This window comes from Misgurnus anguillicaudatus, chromosome 21 (genome assembly GCF_027580225.2).
Source record: "Misgurnus anguillicaudatus chromosome 21, ASM2758022v2, whole genome shotgun sequence".
Lineage (NCBI taxonomy): Eukaryota > Metazoa > Chordata > Actinopteri > Cypriniformes > Cobitidae > Misgurnus > Misgurnus anguillicaudatus.
The window spans coordinates 22,046,174-22,063,462 of NC_073357.2; the positions used below are offsets into that span (position 1 = coordinate 22,046,174).

Genomic DNA, 17,289 nt, shown 5'->3' on the forward strand with positions numbered 1-17,289 from the left:
TGATTAGTTGACTTTACTTAAAAAAGTGTTGAAACTTTCCCCACTGCATTAAGTTAACAAAAAATGTATTTTTTTATGTTGACTTAACTCTTCGGGTTGGTTTCCCAGACAGGATTAATATTAACCCAGGACTAGGCCCTAGTTAAGCCCTTTTCCAGACATTACGGAAAAAGCATCCAGTATTTGTCCGGGATTGCTTGATTTTTGGTTTATTCACACGGCCAATGATTTTCTGGCATCTGTTTGTCCTTTCACACGGATACAAGATCCAGTAAAGACACGTGACTTGTTTAAAGTCCTGCACTTGGTAGGCTTTATCCACAGCGTCTGAATTTTGCTTATTGTTGGTTAAATCTCTCTCCAGAAACCATTTGCATGCATTTTTGTTTATGATAAGCCTAAAGGAGCGAGTGATGCTCCGTTCTAGTATGCTGGTCTCAGCTTCAACGTGGATAGTGACGAGCTTCCTGATCTCTGCTTCAGTCTAGTTTACCGACATTTTTTGTTGTGAATGTTAATGTGCATATACATCCCTTGTTTTAAAGAGTTGAACCATAACTTTATGTTGCCATGACATGCACGTCCTCACTACGACACTTCCCTTACGGCATTGTTTCTGCATCTCATTCACACAGAGGACTTCCGGGAATCTTACGGCAATGTTACTAGGTCCTCTTTCCGGGAACAATCCCAGAACATTTACGGGACATTGCGTTAACACAGAAGTCTGTCTGCCAATTTTACTTTAAACACTAACAAGTCTTTCATTTACTAAAAATACATAAACTAACACAACATGCAAAGCATGCTGCTGGGAACTAGAAATGCTTTGCCCAGTTTCATCAATGCTGCCTTAACACAACGAGAATCATTCATGTAGTCCAAGTCAAATGAATCAAGTTAGTTGATTGAACATAAAATCAAATTGTGGTGACTTAAAAATGTGTTGAATTATAGTAACTTGTGTAACTTAAGTGCTTACTTAACCAGAAATATTTCAAGTTGATTAAATTAAGTTACAACACTTACATTGAGCATCAGAGTTAACAGTGCATAAATCTACAGTCATCTACAAACAATCTGTCAGTTACATTACAATTAACATTACTACATAAAGATCACAAATTTAACAATACATTCAAGATTCATTATTCATTTAAGATTTGAAAATCCATTAGCATTAGGTTTAATTAGTTACCAATTACCACATGCGTTCTTGCATGGCTTCATCCTGCGTGTAAAATTTAATCTGAAATAATTTTAATAGCCAACCATTTTTTTAGTTATTTTAGTTATTTTCACTAAAGATGTTTTGAAATGAATACACTGCTTTACTTAAACTGTATACGATTCTAAAATATAAAAATATTTTTGTGAGGCTGCATCAGTATTTCCAGCAGTTCTCTGAAACAGTTTACAGTACTGTGACAAATGTTATTATTTCAAACCAAGTACTGTAAATGCTGAGTTAAAGACACAATGAATACTTTGGAATGATCCATCTTTGGCATCAAGCCTCCCATTGTATTAAATCTGATTAAAAATATGTTGTGAGCTCCCAGTCAATGTGACCAATCATTTACCAGTTAGTACAGTCAGCTACATTTTTTGTCTCTGTGCTTGCGACACTCCATGGGTGCATACATTAACTGCTGTTGAACTCTTTCATAGAGTGGTGGTACGGGAGGTGCAGGTTCCGTTTCGAAATACCATGTCAGAGGGTAAGCACTCTTTTGGCAAGTTTCGCGATCCACAGGTTGTATGACGCTTTAGTGCCACAGCGCAGTAGTCCACCTGCTCTGCGTCTAGTCCGTTTTCCAGCCAACGGAAGCAAATGATACGTTGAAAGGAGCGACGGAAGTTATCTGACACAAATCCATAGAGAATCGGATTAGCGCCACTGTTAGCATAGCTGAGAATGACAAACAGTTGAGTCACCATGGGGTCTGGCGGCTTCCGGAAAACGCTGATCATCTGTACGATGTAAAATGGCATCCAACAGAGGACAAAAACAGCGACCACAAGCAGCACCATGCGCGTGATCTTCTTCTCAGAGCCCCTGCGCTGCAGCCAGCCTGCTTTAAGTCCTACAGCTCGCATGCGTGTCACAATCAAACAGTAGCACATGCAGATGGCTGCCACAGGAAGTAAAAAACCCAGTAGGAAGGTGTAAACCACAAATGCCTCTGACCATGATGTTTCAGGCCATAGAAAGTTGCAGTCCACTCCACCATCCTGAGCTGGAACCGTGTCAGCGAAGATGATGATTGGAAGAATAACAAGCAACGAAAGTCCCCACACACAGACATTGACCACTTTGGCAACAGTTGGGCGACGATAGCGAGCAGCTTTGATCGGGTGTACCACGGCAATGTAGCGGTCCACACTCAGCACAGTTAGGCAGAAGATGCTTGTAAACATATTAATGCCATCCACACTGAGAACCACTCGACACATCAGTGACCCGAAGGGCCAGTTATGCACCGCGGCTGAGGCAGCCAGGAAAGGGACGCTTAGCATGAACAGTTCATCCGCAATGGCCAGATTAAGAATGTAAATATTGGTGGCTGTTTTCATTTTGGCGTACTTGAGAATGACATAGATGACCATGGCATTTCCTGTGACACCAACACAGCAAACCAGTGCATATATGGAGGGAATAATGATCTTGCTGGGATCTGGCTCAGATTCATAATACTCATAGTCACCAGTGGAGTTGAAGGGCAGACCAGTTGTAAACAGGAAACCCTCGCTGCCATTATATCCAGCAAGTTCGGCCATTTTGTGTGGGATCTTATGGGTATTTTATAACCTTGTTTGTCTTTAATCACTTAAGCTTTATTGTTATCAGTCAATACATTAATGCTGAACTAAAATCAGACATAAATTGTCCAGAAACCAACCCATTGTCTCACTATCAATGATCAATCATTAGCCTGTTTCAGCCAAACCAATAGGTACTGTAGGTCTTTGTGATTGACCTCAAGTAAGATCTTATAAGACATAAAGGTTCAAAAGTCAAAACTTGTGAAGTCATCAAAAGTGAAAATTAGGATGCAAAGGCTAGATTGCAACATCTGCAAAATATTAAGTATGAACATTCTTCTGATTCCAAAATGAAGGTGCAGGTGTGCAGGGAATGGCTCATCGAGCTTCATTTACCTTCTCATTTTTGGCAGGGAAGAAAACATTCCAGCACATTAAAATGAAATTGAGTCTGTGACTCGACGTATTACGACATTAGTCTCCATGTGCTCTGCAGTCAAGATTTCCCAGTAGATAGTGTGATCCACAGCACTTTGTTCTAGGACCAGTTCATCTTGAGTTGAAGTTACTCAGTCATTCCCTCATTATAATGGGATATTTTAGGAAAAACTTTAGGAAAATGAGGAATTTTAGACAGCTATCACATTTAGTTTTCTTTGTCTTGCTCCCAGGTGTCTGTTCAACCTACAAAAATAATTGAAGACTGTGTTAGCAAGGCACTGATGTCAAATCTTAAGATTACACACACAAAGAATATGTTAAATCTCTAAGCAGTTTGGGAATTCGTGCAATTTTAGATCATGTTATTTTAGCCTTGGAACACAGTTAATAGATTTCAGGGTGGTTTCCCAGACAGGGTATAGTACACACTGGTATGCCTCCTGAGACATAAAAATGGCATTGATGTTTTTAAAATATGCAAAGACGGCTCAATCATGCATTTTAGTCTGTGACCAGACTTAAGCCCTGTGTGGGAAATCATCCCTTTAAGTATAATGAACATTTAATATTGCAAATAAAAAGACCAACACTGCATCCAAAACCGCCTACTTCCACACTATATAGTAGACGAAAAGCAGTAGGCGAGGCGAGTAGTATGTCCAAATTCTTAGTATTTCAAAAACAGTATGGGATTAAGCACCCGGATGACCCCCACTAAACACAGGACGTCGAATAGACGTGCAGATCGTGTCTATATTGGGTCCGTTGGTCCATGACCAATTCTGGACATCTATTCGACGTCCAAACTAGGTCCACTATTTGGACGTCCAACTATGACCCTACTTGGACGTCCTATTTATGGGCAACATTTGACGTTTAAACTGGGTAATTTTTTGGACGTCATGTGGACGTCATATTTACGGGCAACATTTGACGTTTGAACTGGGTAATTTTTTGGACGTCATTTGGACGTCATATTTATGGGCAACATTTGACGTTTGAACTGGGTAATTCTTTGGAGGTCATTTGGACGTCTATGACAGGCCTATGTCTATATTACATGATTAGGCCTATAAATTTTTTTTCATTTACAAATATCAGCGTTATTGTACCAACATGATTAATACTTACGAATAGTGTAGAATATATAAAATATATTATTTTATACAGTAGCCTACTGTGTTTTCTGCTTTCTTTATTTATATACAAATTCATCTAAATGTACAATTAAAAATTTGTAATTAAATGCGTAGGTCGTTATATTAAAATATATGACCATTCTAACAATTTAACATGAAAAAATATTCAAAAGCGGTAACGCAGCTCTATTCAAATGCAAATACATATATTAAACAGTTGTCCCTTTTGTTTAAATTGCGCTAGTTTAACATCTTTCCATTAATGACTAACTTCGTGTTCAGATGATCTATGTCACATGATATATCAACATGGTGAATGTACTACGAATTCATTCATACTATCCATATTCATACTAATATAGAACGTACTGTTTTATCTGTCAATGAGTCGTCACTTCATTTAATTAAGTAACTACTGTTACAGTATGCGATTTCGGATGTAGCCGAATTTACAAGCTTTACAAACCCAGATGGTCATCTCTAGCTTAAATCGTGTCTGGCTGTGTGTGCCAATATATGTACTTTCACTTTTGTGAATAATACATTCATTTGGAGATTTCTGTCCTCCTGTCAACCCTACCAGCAAGCTCCCAGCCTCATTTAATTAGAAAACATCAAGAAACCAAGACACCGCTGACATCAATCTGTTTGCTTACAAGGAGCCCACCTTCTGCTGTGGAATTGGACCATGGTGATGCCAACTAAATGAAAAGGTAATAAATGAAAGGCGAGAACAGAAAATTCCAGCCACTCCACATCTATCCGTGATTGTCAGGCTTTTCTCTTGATTATATAAATGTATTGCTAAAAAGACTCTTGGTTGGAATACACATTGAATTGTGTTTGTATGGTGATGTGTGGAAAACAGCTGATTTTGAAGAAGAGGTATGGGCAGAATACAGAATAACACACAGCTGGTCTAATTAAGCTTGTCCTTAACCCTGCCATTCACATTTATTGTTTCAATCTGAGTCTGATAAAGATCTCCATTTGTGAAGACTAGCGGAGTCCAAGCAGCCAGTTGTATTATTGATAATAATAACGGCCATGGAATGTTTTTCATATCTGTGGGATTTAGAGTTCCTGAGGACATGTATGAAAGTGAAAACAGGTCCATATTCTATTTGTGTTAAATAAATACCTTTTTTGTTTCTATGAGCAGTGGTTTTCATTGTGGCTCTTTTACTATGATTTCCAATAAAATTACTCAAATTGCATTTTTGTAAAGAACATATTTCAGGGCAGCACAATGGCTCAGTGGTTAGCGTTGTTGCCTCGCGGCAAGATAGTCCGTGATTTCAGCCTCGGCTGGGTATGGAGGTCTTACTGTGTGGATTTTGCATACTCTCCCTGTGTTAGTGTTGGATTACTCCGGATACTCAGGTTACCTGCTACCGCAGTCCAAAACATGCAGGCAAGGACAAACTGTCCCAGCCCAACTTGTGTTTAGTTTAGCTTGTGTGTAGATTCTCGTCATGATGACTAAAGCCACAGATGCTGGAATGGTATTAAAAAATAGTCAAATTTAAGGTCATAAGAAAAAGTGCCTCAGAGTTTTAATTGCATTATGAATTAAGTAGTATTTTTAGTTTCTCTACAATATGGTGCTTGTCACATGCTATTTACCTCATAAGTAAGGTAAGGAACATTAAATATTTATTTGAAATATTTTATTTGCTCATTTTATACAAATGCAGAACTTCTGCTTTCAGATTTAAGATAATACGATCAAATGTCACGAACACACTATTTGGTTTAATAATTTCTAAATATAATGTTGTAGTGTTATTAAAATACATATTTAGATTTTTTGTGTTCTATTAAACTGTACCTGTCAAAATGATTTGTAGCATCCGGGTTACAGTGTGTTAGTTTTAAGTGGTTGTTATCTGGAAATGACAAACTTGCAAAAATTGCGACAATCAGAATCAAGCATTACAACGAGCCGTGAAATAACTTATAATAATGTAGCACAGAAAAAGCTCTTGAGTCATTTGCAGAGTTATATGTTAGTTTATAACACATTTTTATGTGAAACATAAAACGTGTTTAACCTTGGTAGGCTATATCAATTTGAAGAGGCCATAATGCCTATAGAAACAAAATTTTTTATTTTTGTTATTGCCAACAGCAACAGCTGACATAAAAGAGTATTTTCTTTGTATGATTGTGTTACCCTGGTCCTGTGCATGTGAACAGTGCTACAGTATAAGGTTTTAAAAAAGAGACTATAGTATAGATCTGGGCAAGGGACTGTGACAAGAAAGAAGATGGACCTTGAACAGATACATAAAAAGTGAGAAGCAGCAGGCAGAGCAGGACTGTGAAAGACTGTGAAAGAGGAGCGGGTCACAGGTGGAGAGTCTCACACATAAAGCCAAAAGTGAGTTAAGAAGCTCATGCCGAAGAAGCTCATGATGAAAGACAGTAGGGGACATCAATAGAGCGAGAAATAGAATAAGTGAAAATGGCTTTACAGTGAAGAGTAAAACTCCATTAGGGTTCTCTGTCACTTTTCCACACTCCTGGACCTTTTTGAGTCACAGTAATGTCTCATACTGGGCATATGGCAAAAATATAATTTAAAATATATTTTTAAAAAATGGCCATAAAATATATGTACTGAAAACCATTTTGAAATCTGTTTACAAAAATTGATTTTTTTGTATATTTTGAAATATATTTTTAAAATAAATACATTTAAAAAGCATTTATATTCACATTGCAATGGAAGAAAAACTTGTACCTGTATGTTACAAATCTGTAAACAAAAATGGTTTGAAAATATTACAATTAAATATATTTTCAGCTGGAAATATATACTTATAATTTTACATTTTATACAAACTTTTATATTTTAGCCAGGAGACATATTAGAAATGTATTTGTTGCCCCTGAAATACATTTTGAAATAATATATGAAGGTTAAAACTAACTATATTTATAAATTCCAAAATATATTCAATTAAGCTTTACTTTCTACAAAATATATTTAGCATATTTTTGGCCAAGTCATTTTTTTTTGGGGGGGGGTAACGTAACTTAAAGATGTCATGTAAAAGTTTAGTAAATGATTTTACATGCTCCTTTATTAAGAGCTACATTTTTATTTTATTAAATTTATTTTGGAACAAAAAGTTGGGCTGTTTGTTTGTTTTTTAAAATATCTAATGTGGTCAGCACACAGCAAGAAGTCTCTGTTTCGAGTCCTGGCATGGATCAGGAGGCCTTTCTGTGTGGAGTTTGCATGTTCTCCTTGTTTCAGCATGTTTACTCAGGGTACTCTGGTTTTCTCCCACAGGCCAAAAACATGCAGGTTAGGTAAAATGGATATGTCAAATTGCCCCTCACCCAGCATGTATTGATCAACTTGTGTGGATTAACTTGAGTGTAGATTATCCAGTTCTTACCATATATCCATAGGTGCTGGAATAGCATTAAGAATGAATGCATAAATAAATAAATTAAATATCCAATGATCATTCATGAGTGCATTTTATTGGTCAAATATGTGGATAGGCCAATAAAAAATAATTAACAATAGGAGAAAGAGAGAGAGAGAGAGAGAGAGATAGAGAGAGAGAGAGACCACTGGTTGTCATATAATTGTGTCTTTAGTACTGCACGACTTGACCATCAATAAAACACATGACAATATGAGCTGCTGTGAAGATTATTAACCGAGGCTGTGTATGCATTCTTATTCCTTTTAGGTCTGTGTACAGTGATTATTGCTCAAATGAAACCACATTTCTCCTGTACTTGCTGCAGAAAGGAGTGTATGTTATTTACAAATAGCTACAAAAAATGTGCATCTGATCAATAACACCACCTTTCAATGTGCATTCAAAGTAGAGATTTGTTGAGTAAAGCACACATACTCCACCTTGTGGCAGCATGGGGTATCTTCACTGTAGGCCCTACAAAATTGATCTAACAGTATTGTATAACATGCAGCTCCTTGATAGGTTTGCATGGACCGTCCATTCTCCATATGAGGGGGCAAATGTGGTACTATAAATACATAACATAATTTGCAATGTAGTTTTTAAGAAATTTTTACTGTATAACTGTTCTTCCCACAAACAGCGTTGTGCTATTATATTAAATTTAAAATAACTCATAGGTCTCGGAGCATTAATATGACTCATAGTGACAAGAGACTTTTTCTTAGTTAAATATAGCAGGTAATTATCTCTGGTTTTTCTTTTTTTTTTGTTTCTATATAGATTTCTGAGTCAGATTCGATCTGTCTATTGATTTTTACAGACACAGCATGATATCCACTTTTTATACAGTATTAATTTTTTATAAAAAAAAATGTCAGCTTGTTTTAAATTGCGTTTGCTAGCTGAACACAACATCAAAAAGTCAATGTTAATTTACAAAGTTTATAGCAACCCCTTTTCTCAGTATACTTGTTTTATGATATTTACTCTAAAGCTGTCTAGGAAATTGTCTTAGTTGTATACATGTTTCTAACTGCATTACAAGATGTAAGAATTGTATATATATATCAGTAAACTCAATATCTAAATGTCAACATATTTAGAGATTGACGTTTTTTATATCAATCTCTAAATATTGACATTAAATACTGTAGCAGGAAACAAATCATTTTTTGTTTTGTTTTTTAATAAAATAGATTGGGTTAATTGATTATTTAGTTTCAGTTTATGCTGTACTTTAATAGCAGGTTAAAAGTCTTCATATTTATTTGAATGACTAAAGTCTATGAAAATACAAAGACGCATGCAGACACATACAGTTGGAAGCCTTTCTGTTATAGAGATAGATGAGATATTGTAAATATTTTACCTTTAATCATCCAGGTGCTTGTTGTCATTCAGGAAAATGTTGCTTTTATCTCAGTCTGTTTGGGAAGAGGGTTTGTCTGAATCTTCCTCATGATGCGAGAGCACTGGCGATGCTGAAGCATCTCTTCTCTAATGCTGTCATCCAATCACTTGCCACCCCTTTATTGCTTTTCTGTCTCCCTCACGATGTCCCTGTCTCTGATTCGGTCTCCTTCTATCTCACTGTCTAACCTCTCTCTCTATCTCCTTCAAGTGCTGCCTTCACATATTCCCCTTGATTACAATAGATGTGCATGTGCACCCATCTGTCTCTTTCTCGCCTATGATCTTTCTGTCTCATTACATACACATTTATTCTATTCTTAGGACAAACAAAGCTAACTCTCTCTTCACTGTGTGCCCAGATTCCAGAGCAGCAGGTATTTTGGTTGTACAATATTGGTTTGATGTTCAAAATGATTGATTGATTGATTCTACCTGAATTTTATTGTGTCACTTTGCTATAGAGTCACAAAAATGTACAACGACAGATCAAAATAATGACACTGTGGATGGCTCTGCACAATATTATATTGAACTGTGAGAATTATAAATTTGTCATATCACAGATGTCCAGACCCCAATAGAGATAGGATGTATGGAGGATGGATTTCATGTTTTTAAGGAACAAGTAATGAAACCCAGAATGAACATTCTGAAAGGATACATTTGTCATCCGATACGATGTGTCAATATAAATCTTTGGAAGTCTTCTAAAATTATACCTCTAGTATGCTGATATGAAAATGTCTTTGAAATGTGTAGTATTTGTGTCTGTAGTGAGAGAAATTATTATTATTTCAAATGCTAAGATGAGAGGTTATATATGTTGTATTCAGTCAAATTTGATAATATTCAAGAAGTAATTATGGCAATATCTTAAACAAGCATCATCTTTCCTTGTCATTGCCCATAGCATCATGCGTTATCACTGTAAAAAGTTCTTATAAAAAGTAAGGCAAGTGGCTGCACAACTTGTTTTAAGTTGAGGAAATGTTTAAAAAATGTCTTATATCTTAAACTTATATTTAGTTGGGTTTTTGTTGGCAGGGCAGGGGGGGGGGGCGTTTTCAGGTCAGAGCAACTGCCCCTCAGAATTCCTGTGCACGTCCCTGGATACTGCATTAGATATTTTGATTCATTAACAGACAGAAAATCAGATGTGAGGAAGTTCAAAATGGACCCTTACATTGTGATGACATCTAGTAATGAGAGCAGTTAGGAATACCTAATGTGGGGTCATAAGGTTCATTCTTTTTTGATACATGGTTAAACGTAGTTTTCTTTCATGGACCCCCTGAAGTAGCCATGGCCACCCAATTAAATAAGTTGTAGTTCCGGAACTGCACATGCTGACGGTCACCCATCCAGGAACCAGGCCTGACCATGCTTAGCTTCCGAGGTCGGACGAAGAAGAATGCACGTAAGCTGAGTCCAGGCACGTACTGAAAATCGGTCCACCGCTTGCTTCGAGGGCCGATGGGAATGTTAAAAGTCATTAAATGTAATTATATTGTTGTATCAGTTAAACCTTCACGTCTCTCACCAAAAGAAGATAATGCATACTGCCATACCGACAGGTGTGTGTTGATTGCATGAGGTTGGCATGTCACACCGGCCAATCAGAATCAAGTTATTACAAACAGCTGGGCTGCCGCATGACGTGGGCATGTCACACCGGCCAATCAGAATCAAGTTATTAACATAACTTACAATCTATTTCGACCTCACACAGACCGTCACCACGGTTTTATCCTGGATGACTTATAACATCCGGGTCACGAGGGATTAGTATCTTTCCCCTTTCCTTGTAGTTTAGCTACAGATAAAACAGTAGACCCAAAAGAGTTAGGATTTGCCACATTAATCCTTTAAAACTTTGTGAACGTACATGGAGTACTCCAAGAGGCTGCAGCACAAATGTCTGAGCGTGCCCCTCCTTTGAGTGCTGCCCAGGAAGTAGCCATGCTCCTGGTAGAATGAGCAACCAGCTCACCAGGAATGGGTAGACCTTGGCTAAATATACTTGTGAAATTGTATCAACAATCCAATGAGACAAACGTTGCTTAGACACAGGCTTACCTGTACACTTCTTGTCAAAGCATACAAATAGTTGCGGCGGGGGCATGCCACAATGGTCGAGTGCGCTCAATGTATGTGTGCAACGCTCTAACAGGACATAGGGTATAATTATCTAACCCTGTACCTGAACAAAGAGGGTTAGGCTGGAAAGCATCAAGTTGAATTACCTGATTTATTGTACTACGCTTAAGAATCTTGGGTAGGAATGATGGGTTTGGCCAAAGAAAAACCCCTGTTCTTTCTGCCTTCCATCTCAAGCAGTCTTCACTGACTGATAAGCAATGCAATTCACCAACTCTCTTCCATGTCAACAACTTAAGATCAGTTTCTTCCAAAGGTTCAAAAGGTGCTTTGGTCAGAGAGTGTAAAACAATGGTAAGGTCCCAAGTAGAAGATCTCATAAATCTCCCTGGATTTAAACGATGTGCCCCCTTAAGGAATTAAGATACCAAGGGGTGTTTACCAACACTTACATAATCTATTAACACGTGGAAGTGGGAAATAGCTGCAATGTAGACCTTTATGGTATTGACTGATTTTCCAGAGCCCAGTAATGTTTGAAGAAACCGAAGAACCATACTGGTGTCACAATCAGCTGAATTTAGTTGATGGTCTTGACACCGTGCTGAGAATATTCGCTACTAGCTAGAGTAATTACTCCATGTAGAGGGTGCTTTAGAACTATTTATTGTCCTTAACACAGCTTCATCTAAGTCTTTAGAGAGGGACGTCTCTGATCTGGGGTGCCAAATCTGGCCTTCCACTTGGGAGAGGAGATCGTCTCTCTTCGGTAACTGCCAAGGGTGACCTTGGATGAAATGTACAAGGGCTGGAAACCAATGCTTTTTTTGGCCACCTCGGGGCTAGAAGTAAAACTTTGTTATGGCCCAATGCTATCCTCCCGAGCACCAGCTAAATCAAAGGTAGGGGAGGAAAAGCGTACAACAACCCTTCCGGCCATTCTTGAGAGTGCATCTATCCCCAAGGGATCCCCCTGGTTGTTCGAGGAGTACCATAGATTGCAATGGGTTGTCTTGGCAGTCGCGAATAGGTCGATCTTTGGCACACCGAACTGACCCTATATGAGCCTCTCCACTTTGGAATGGAGATGCCATTCCCCCAGGAGAGGTCCGGTTCGAGAAAACAAGTCTGCAGCTTTGTTTGCTACGGAATATATACTGCCCTGAGTGACTGGAGTTTCAGAAATGCCCAGGAAAGTAGTTCCTCTGCCACCTGGAGGCATCGTGCTGATCTTGTGCTGCCTTGGTGATTGATGTGGTACACTGCAGACATGTTGTCTGTTCTTATCAAGACATGATTGCTCTGTAATAATGGGAGAAAAGCTCTCAGGGAGAGATGCACTGCCCTGAGTTCCAACACATTAATGTGCTCTAAGGTCCAAGGAGATTCCCAGAGACTGCTGATGGACAAGCCTTCCCACACTGCTCCCCAACCCGATAGAGAGGCATCTGTTGTTATCACAGACCGCCTCGCGGGGATGTTGCCTAAGGGAACCCCTTGTGACAGCAATCTCTTGCTGTTCCTAGGGCGTAACATTTGAATACACTTTCGTCTAACCTTTATCCATATGTGTCTGTGTAATTTGGGGTGTAATTGAAAAATGTTCAGCCACCGCCATAGAGGATGTGCTTTGAGGAGGCCGAGTGGAATCACAACCACTGCTGATGAATCATACCCAACAATCGCTGAAATTGAATTAACTTTATTTTATTTTTCAGGCAAAATGACTGGGCTAGATGTAGCAATTGTACCACCCTCTGGGATGATAACGATGCAGTCATCAGTCTGGAATCTAGCAAAATTCTCACAAACACTGTCTGTTTTCTAGGAATTAGATTGCTCTTTTTCCAGTTCACTTTGAAATTGAGAGATTGGACATGTTGAAGAACTATTTCTGTGTCCTTCATGACTTGACTGTGGGAAGGAGCCCAAATTAGCCAGTCGTCTAGATATAACAAAATTTTTAAACCTGCACACTGAAGAGGACGAAGGGCTGTTGAGACCACCCTGGTGAAGATCCTTGGAGACAGAGACAGGCCAAATGGGAGGACCCTTAACTGATAAACCCAATCTTGAAATGCAAAGCGAAGAAACGGGTGATGATCCTGGCAGATGGGTATCTGGAAATATGCATCCATTAAATCTATGGAAGTGAGCAATTCTCCCAGTTCTATGGATTCCAGAATTTGCACTGTAGTCAGCATTTTGAACAGTAATACCTTTATCAATCTGTTCAGTTGTCGTAAGTCCAGAATGGGTTGAAGCCCGCCATCTTTCTTGGGTACTATGAAATATTTTGAATAGAACCCAGTTAGCTGTTTGTTGGTGTTTATCTGTACAATCGCTTTTTTTCTGTAGTAAGACCATGATCTCGTTGGTCAGAATTTGTGACTGGGCTGGGTCTCTGACTATAGTTATATGAACCCCTGAAAAAGTAGGAGGACGTCGCCAGAATTGTATACTGTATCCTTTCCTGATGGTATCTAGAACCCAAGGATCTGATGTTACTTTCTCCTAACTGTACAGGCATAGTTGGGAGCATTCTCTGGTAACTCCAAGACTGCTATTCATGGTCTCCACTGGGTTTGAAACCCCTGGGGTAGGTCACCTTTTAAGAGGTCCTCCTCTACCTGGAGTATGGGACTGGTCCATTTGGGGAGTTTGGTAAAATAGTCTAGTGCCCCTGTCATGGGATTGGTAACCCCTAGTCTGTCTTCTGTCATGCCCCCAAGGCTCTGAATGAGGAAAGCGTGAGGACTGAAAGGAATGAGCAGCTCTATGGCCATATCTAGTAGGTCCACCAATTGTTTGCTGAACCGATTCTCTTCTGCGTCTTGCCTGGTCAGCAGAATCCAGTAAGGACTGGGAATCAATGTGAAATACCCGTCCTGGAACCACTGGCATACTAGTCAAATCTCTCCTAATAGTCTTAGGCAAATCTGTTTGAGCTAACCAAATCTGTCTTCTGGCTAAAATTGCTAAAGACATAGATACTCCAATATCCCTGGTAGGCTGCAAATGTGTGATGAGTGCTGAGTCAATTAGGTTCATGACATCACGCTCTTCTGTATTGACAACTTTCCTCAAAGCAGCCAACACTATTGCCAAAGCATTCCCTGATCGGGCAGCTGCATTATACACTTGGCTCATTAATCGATCAGTCTTTTGACATTCCTTACCAGGACAACGGGGATTGTCTGTAACTTTGTCCGGTCCCAGAGTTCTTAAGGTTGCAATCTCTCGCTCCACTGGAGGCATGTTTCCCATACCACTCTTAGCGGGGTAATTTAATTTAGCAAATCATCTACAGCCTGCGTTAAACTGGGGTGCAGCTATTAGATTATTCCAGGCTTTCCTTAGCATCTGGGAATAATCATCATCCACAAGAATAGACACAGGAGGCTGTGTACGAGAAATGCCTGTCCATACCTCTTGTGTGGGGGTTGGGGCTACAGCAGCTTCTTCCTAAGTGTCAAGGCCCAGTATCCTTGCTGCGCTTAAGATATGTGAAAGGATATCAGACTGAGGATTCCCTATTGAAACGTCAGATTCCTCTTCCTCATTTTCTTCAGCATTACCCTCAATACCATACAGAGAATTATTAGCGTGGAGTGATACAGCATCCATAGAATCCTCTCTCTCTATCATCTCTGAAAGAAGGTGCAACAGTTAATGCAGATTTTTGTGTGCTTACTGGAGAACTACACGTTTCAAGCTTACTAGCTAAGTCACGTAATGCTGCCAAAATATGTAATTGTGTGTCATCTTTGGGCTCTTGAGTTGCCACCCTTTTATCCTGAGGAATGTCATATGAGGATACAGTGGACTCATCTGGCCTCTTGCGCTTTTGAGAAGACCCACTGGGAATCACTTAACTACCACCAGTTGAATGTCTGGCTCTCTGTATTTATTCCTGTAAAGAAAGCTCCTTTGCAGCTGCACATGGACTTTCAATGTCATCTAGTAAATGCTGCATACCCAAACAATATATTATATAAATTATATATCCACCATCCCGATTAAAAAAGGTGTAGTTCTGGTCACTCATCCAGGAAGAAACCAGGCCCGAGCCTGCTTAGCTTCCAAAGGCCGGCGACCTCAGGGGTGCTCATGGTGGTTTGGCCTCGAGCGGAGGTGGTCGCGAACTGCCGCCTTTTAAAGAATGCACGTTAGCTGAGCCCAGGCACGTACTGAAAATCGGTCCACCGCTTGCTTCGAGGGCCGATGGAAATGTTAAAAGTCTTTAAACGTAGGCTAATTATATTGTTGTATCAGTTAAACGTTATACCTTCGCGTCTCTCACCGGACAAAAGAAGATAATGCATGCTGCCATACCGACAGGTGCGTGTTTATCGCATGAAGTGGGCATGTCACACCGGCCAATCAGAATCAAGTTATCACAAACAGCTGGGCTGTGGCATGACGTGGCATGTCACACCGGCCAATCAGAATCAAGTTATTACAAAAAGTTGGGCTGACATCATGCGCAGATTGACCGGTGTATGACGTCAGATAACTGCGAGAACAATTCGAAAGCGGTCCTCTCGCCCTGCCAACAGCCTACCTAACTCTGCGTTGCGCTGCATGTAGAGTAGACGAAAACACTTGCGAGCGCTGTTCAAAGACAGAAATTTACTGAAACCTACTGGCAAAGTCTCTGAATGTATAATAACGGAGAAATTGACAAAAATAAAAAGCCAAGCACTCGTAGTATAAAGCTCCACATGTTTGAAAACCAAGATCATTTTTCCTCGACCGCTCAGACTACATGAAAGCAGCTAGCGTGTGCTAAAGCCCTTCCAATAGGAAATAAAAAAGTGCTGCTTTATTCATCTAGCTTGTAGATGTTTTAAAATTCATAGGAAACAACAACTATGCTGTAAAATGATATATATATATATATATATATATATATATATATATATATATATATATATATATATATATATATATATATTTCAGATTTCAGCTTAAACTGGACGTGTGAATAGTAACTTTCTTCTCTGGACTGAAATAAGTCTTATTCGGATGGGATTGGTTTTACAGGGGGACCTCTGAGAAAATCGTGCTTCTCAGAGTCCTCTGTGTTTTTAATCCCGTCCGAATCGACCATGTCTGTGTTTTTCTCTGACGACCTCCGTAAAAATTCTAGAGCAATTTACCTACTGCTTTTCGCCGAGTTCAGAGGTCCTCTGAGAAAATTAATCCCGTCCGGATGCAAATGTCTGTGTTGGCCCACAATGTCTTTTGAAAACGCGGTTCATTCCGTGTTTTGGCCAACGTGATCTGCCCTAAGGTCTTACTAATGCCTACCCATTCATACGGATGTTTTTTCGCATTCGGCAAAATAAAATAATTAAATCAAGACGAGCTGAATATGAACACTGTTAAGACTGCCTACTGTAATATCATTAACGTTATAAGAAACTCCGTTCAAAGTTGTTCAACTCCGGAATGGTAATGTTAATTAATAAAGATTATAAATTGTTATTAATCATTATTTCTTAAAGGGGACATATTATGAGATTTTTTTTTAGATGTAAACTAAGTCTAAAATAGGTCTGAGCAAACGTGTGCCGTTTTGGGTGTGTCATTTAAAATGCAAATGAGCGGATGAAGTGCAACCACTGATCACAATGATGGTGGTTTGTTGCAATTGAAACTCAATTGTGCTGTGAAATATTTTATCTCTCTCTTTGGCTGAATCCCAAACCGCCTACTTCCATACTATATAGTACGCAAAGTAGCACTTTTTACATACTATATAGTATGGAAGTAGGCGGTTTGGGATTCAGCCTTTCTCTCCGTACTAAATGGTTGTGCTGTGGTTGGATAGTGCAGATAAAGGGGGCGGTATTACCTTATTCTGACATCACAATAAGAGCCAAATTACAATGACCTATTTTTTCACATGCTTGCAGAAAATGGTTTACCAAAACTAAGTTATTGGGTTGATCTTTTTAACATTTTCTAGGTTGATAGAA

The 17,289-nt window shown here is 39.1% G+C and overlaps 1 protein-coding gene across 1 annotated transcript; it reads right to left on the reverse strand.

Moving 5' to 3' along the window:
• Positions 1-438: 438 nt before the first annotated feature.
• On the reverse strand, positions 439-9,403 carry sstr1b (somatostatin receptor 1b). The gene is made up of 2 exons (XM_055196859.2): positions 9,165-9,403; positions 439-3,450 (listed from the first exon to the last, which is right to left on the reverse strand). Exon 2 carries the CDS (start codon positions 2,779-2,781, stop codon positions 1,666-1,668), a length of 1,116 nt encoding a protein of 371 aa, XP_055052834.2. The 5' UTR covers positions 2,782-3,450; positions 9,165-9,403; the 3' UTR covers positions 439-1,665.
• Positions 9,404-17,289: the final 7,886 nt, after the last annotated feature.

Excerpts from the sequence above, each read along its gene's own strand:
- sstr1b (XM_055196859.2), bottom strand. The coding sequence starts at position 2,781 with ATGGCCGAACTTGCTGGATATAATGGCAGCGAGGGTTTCCTGTTTACA.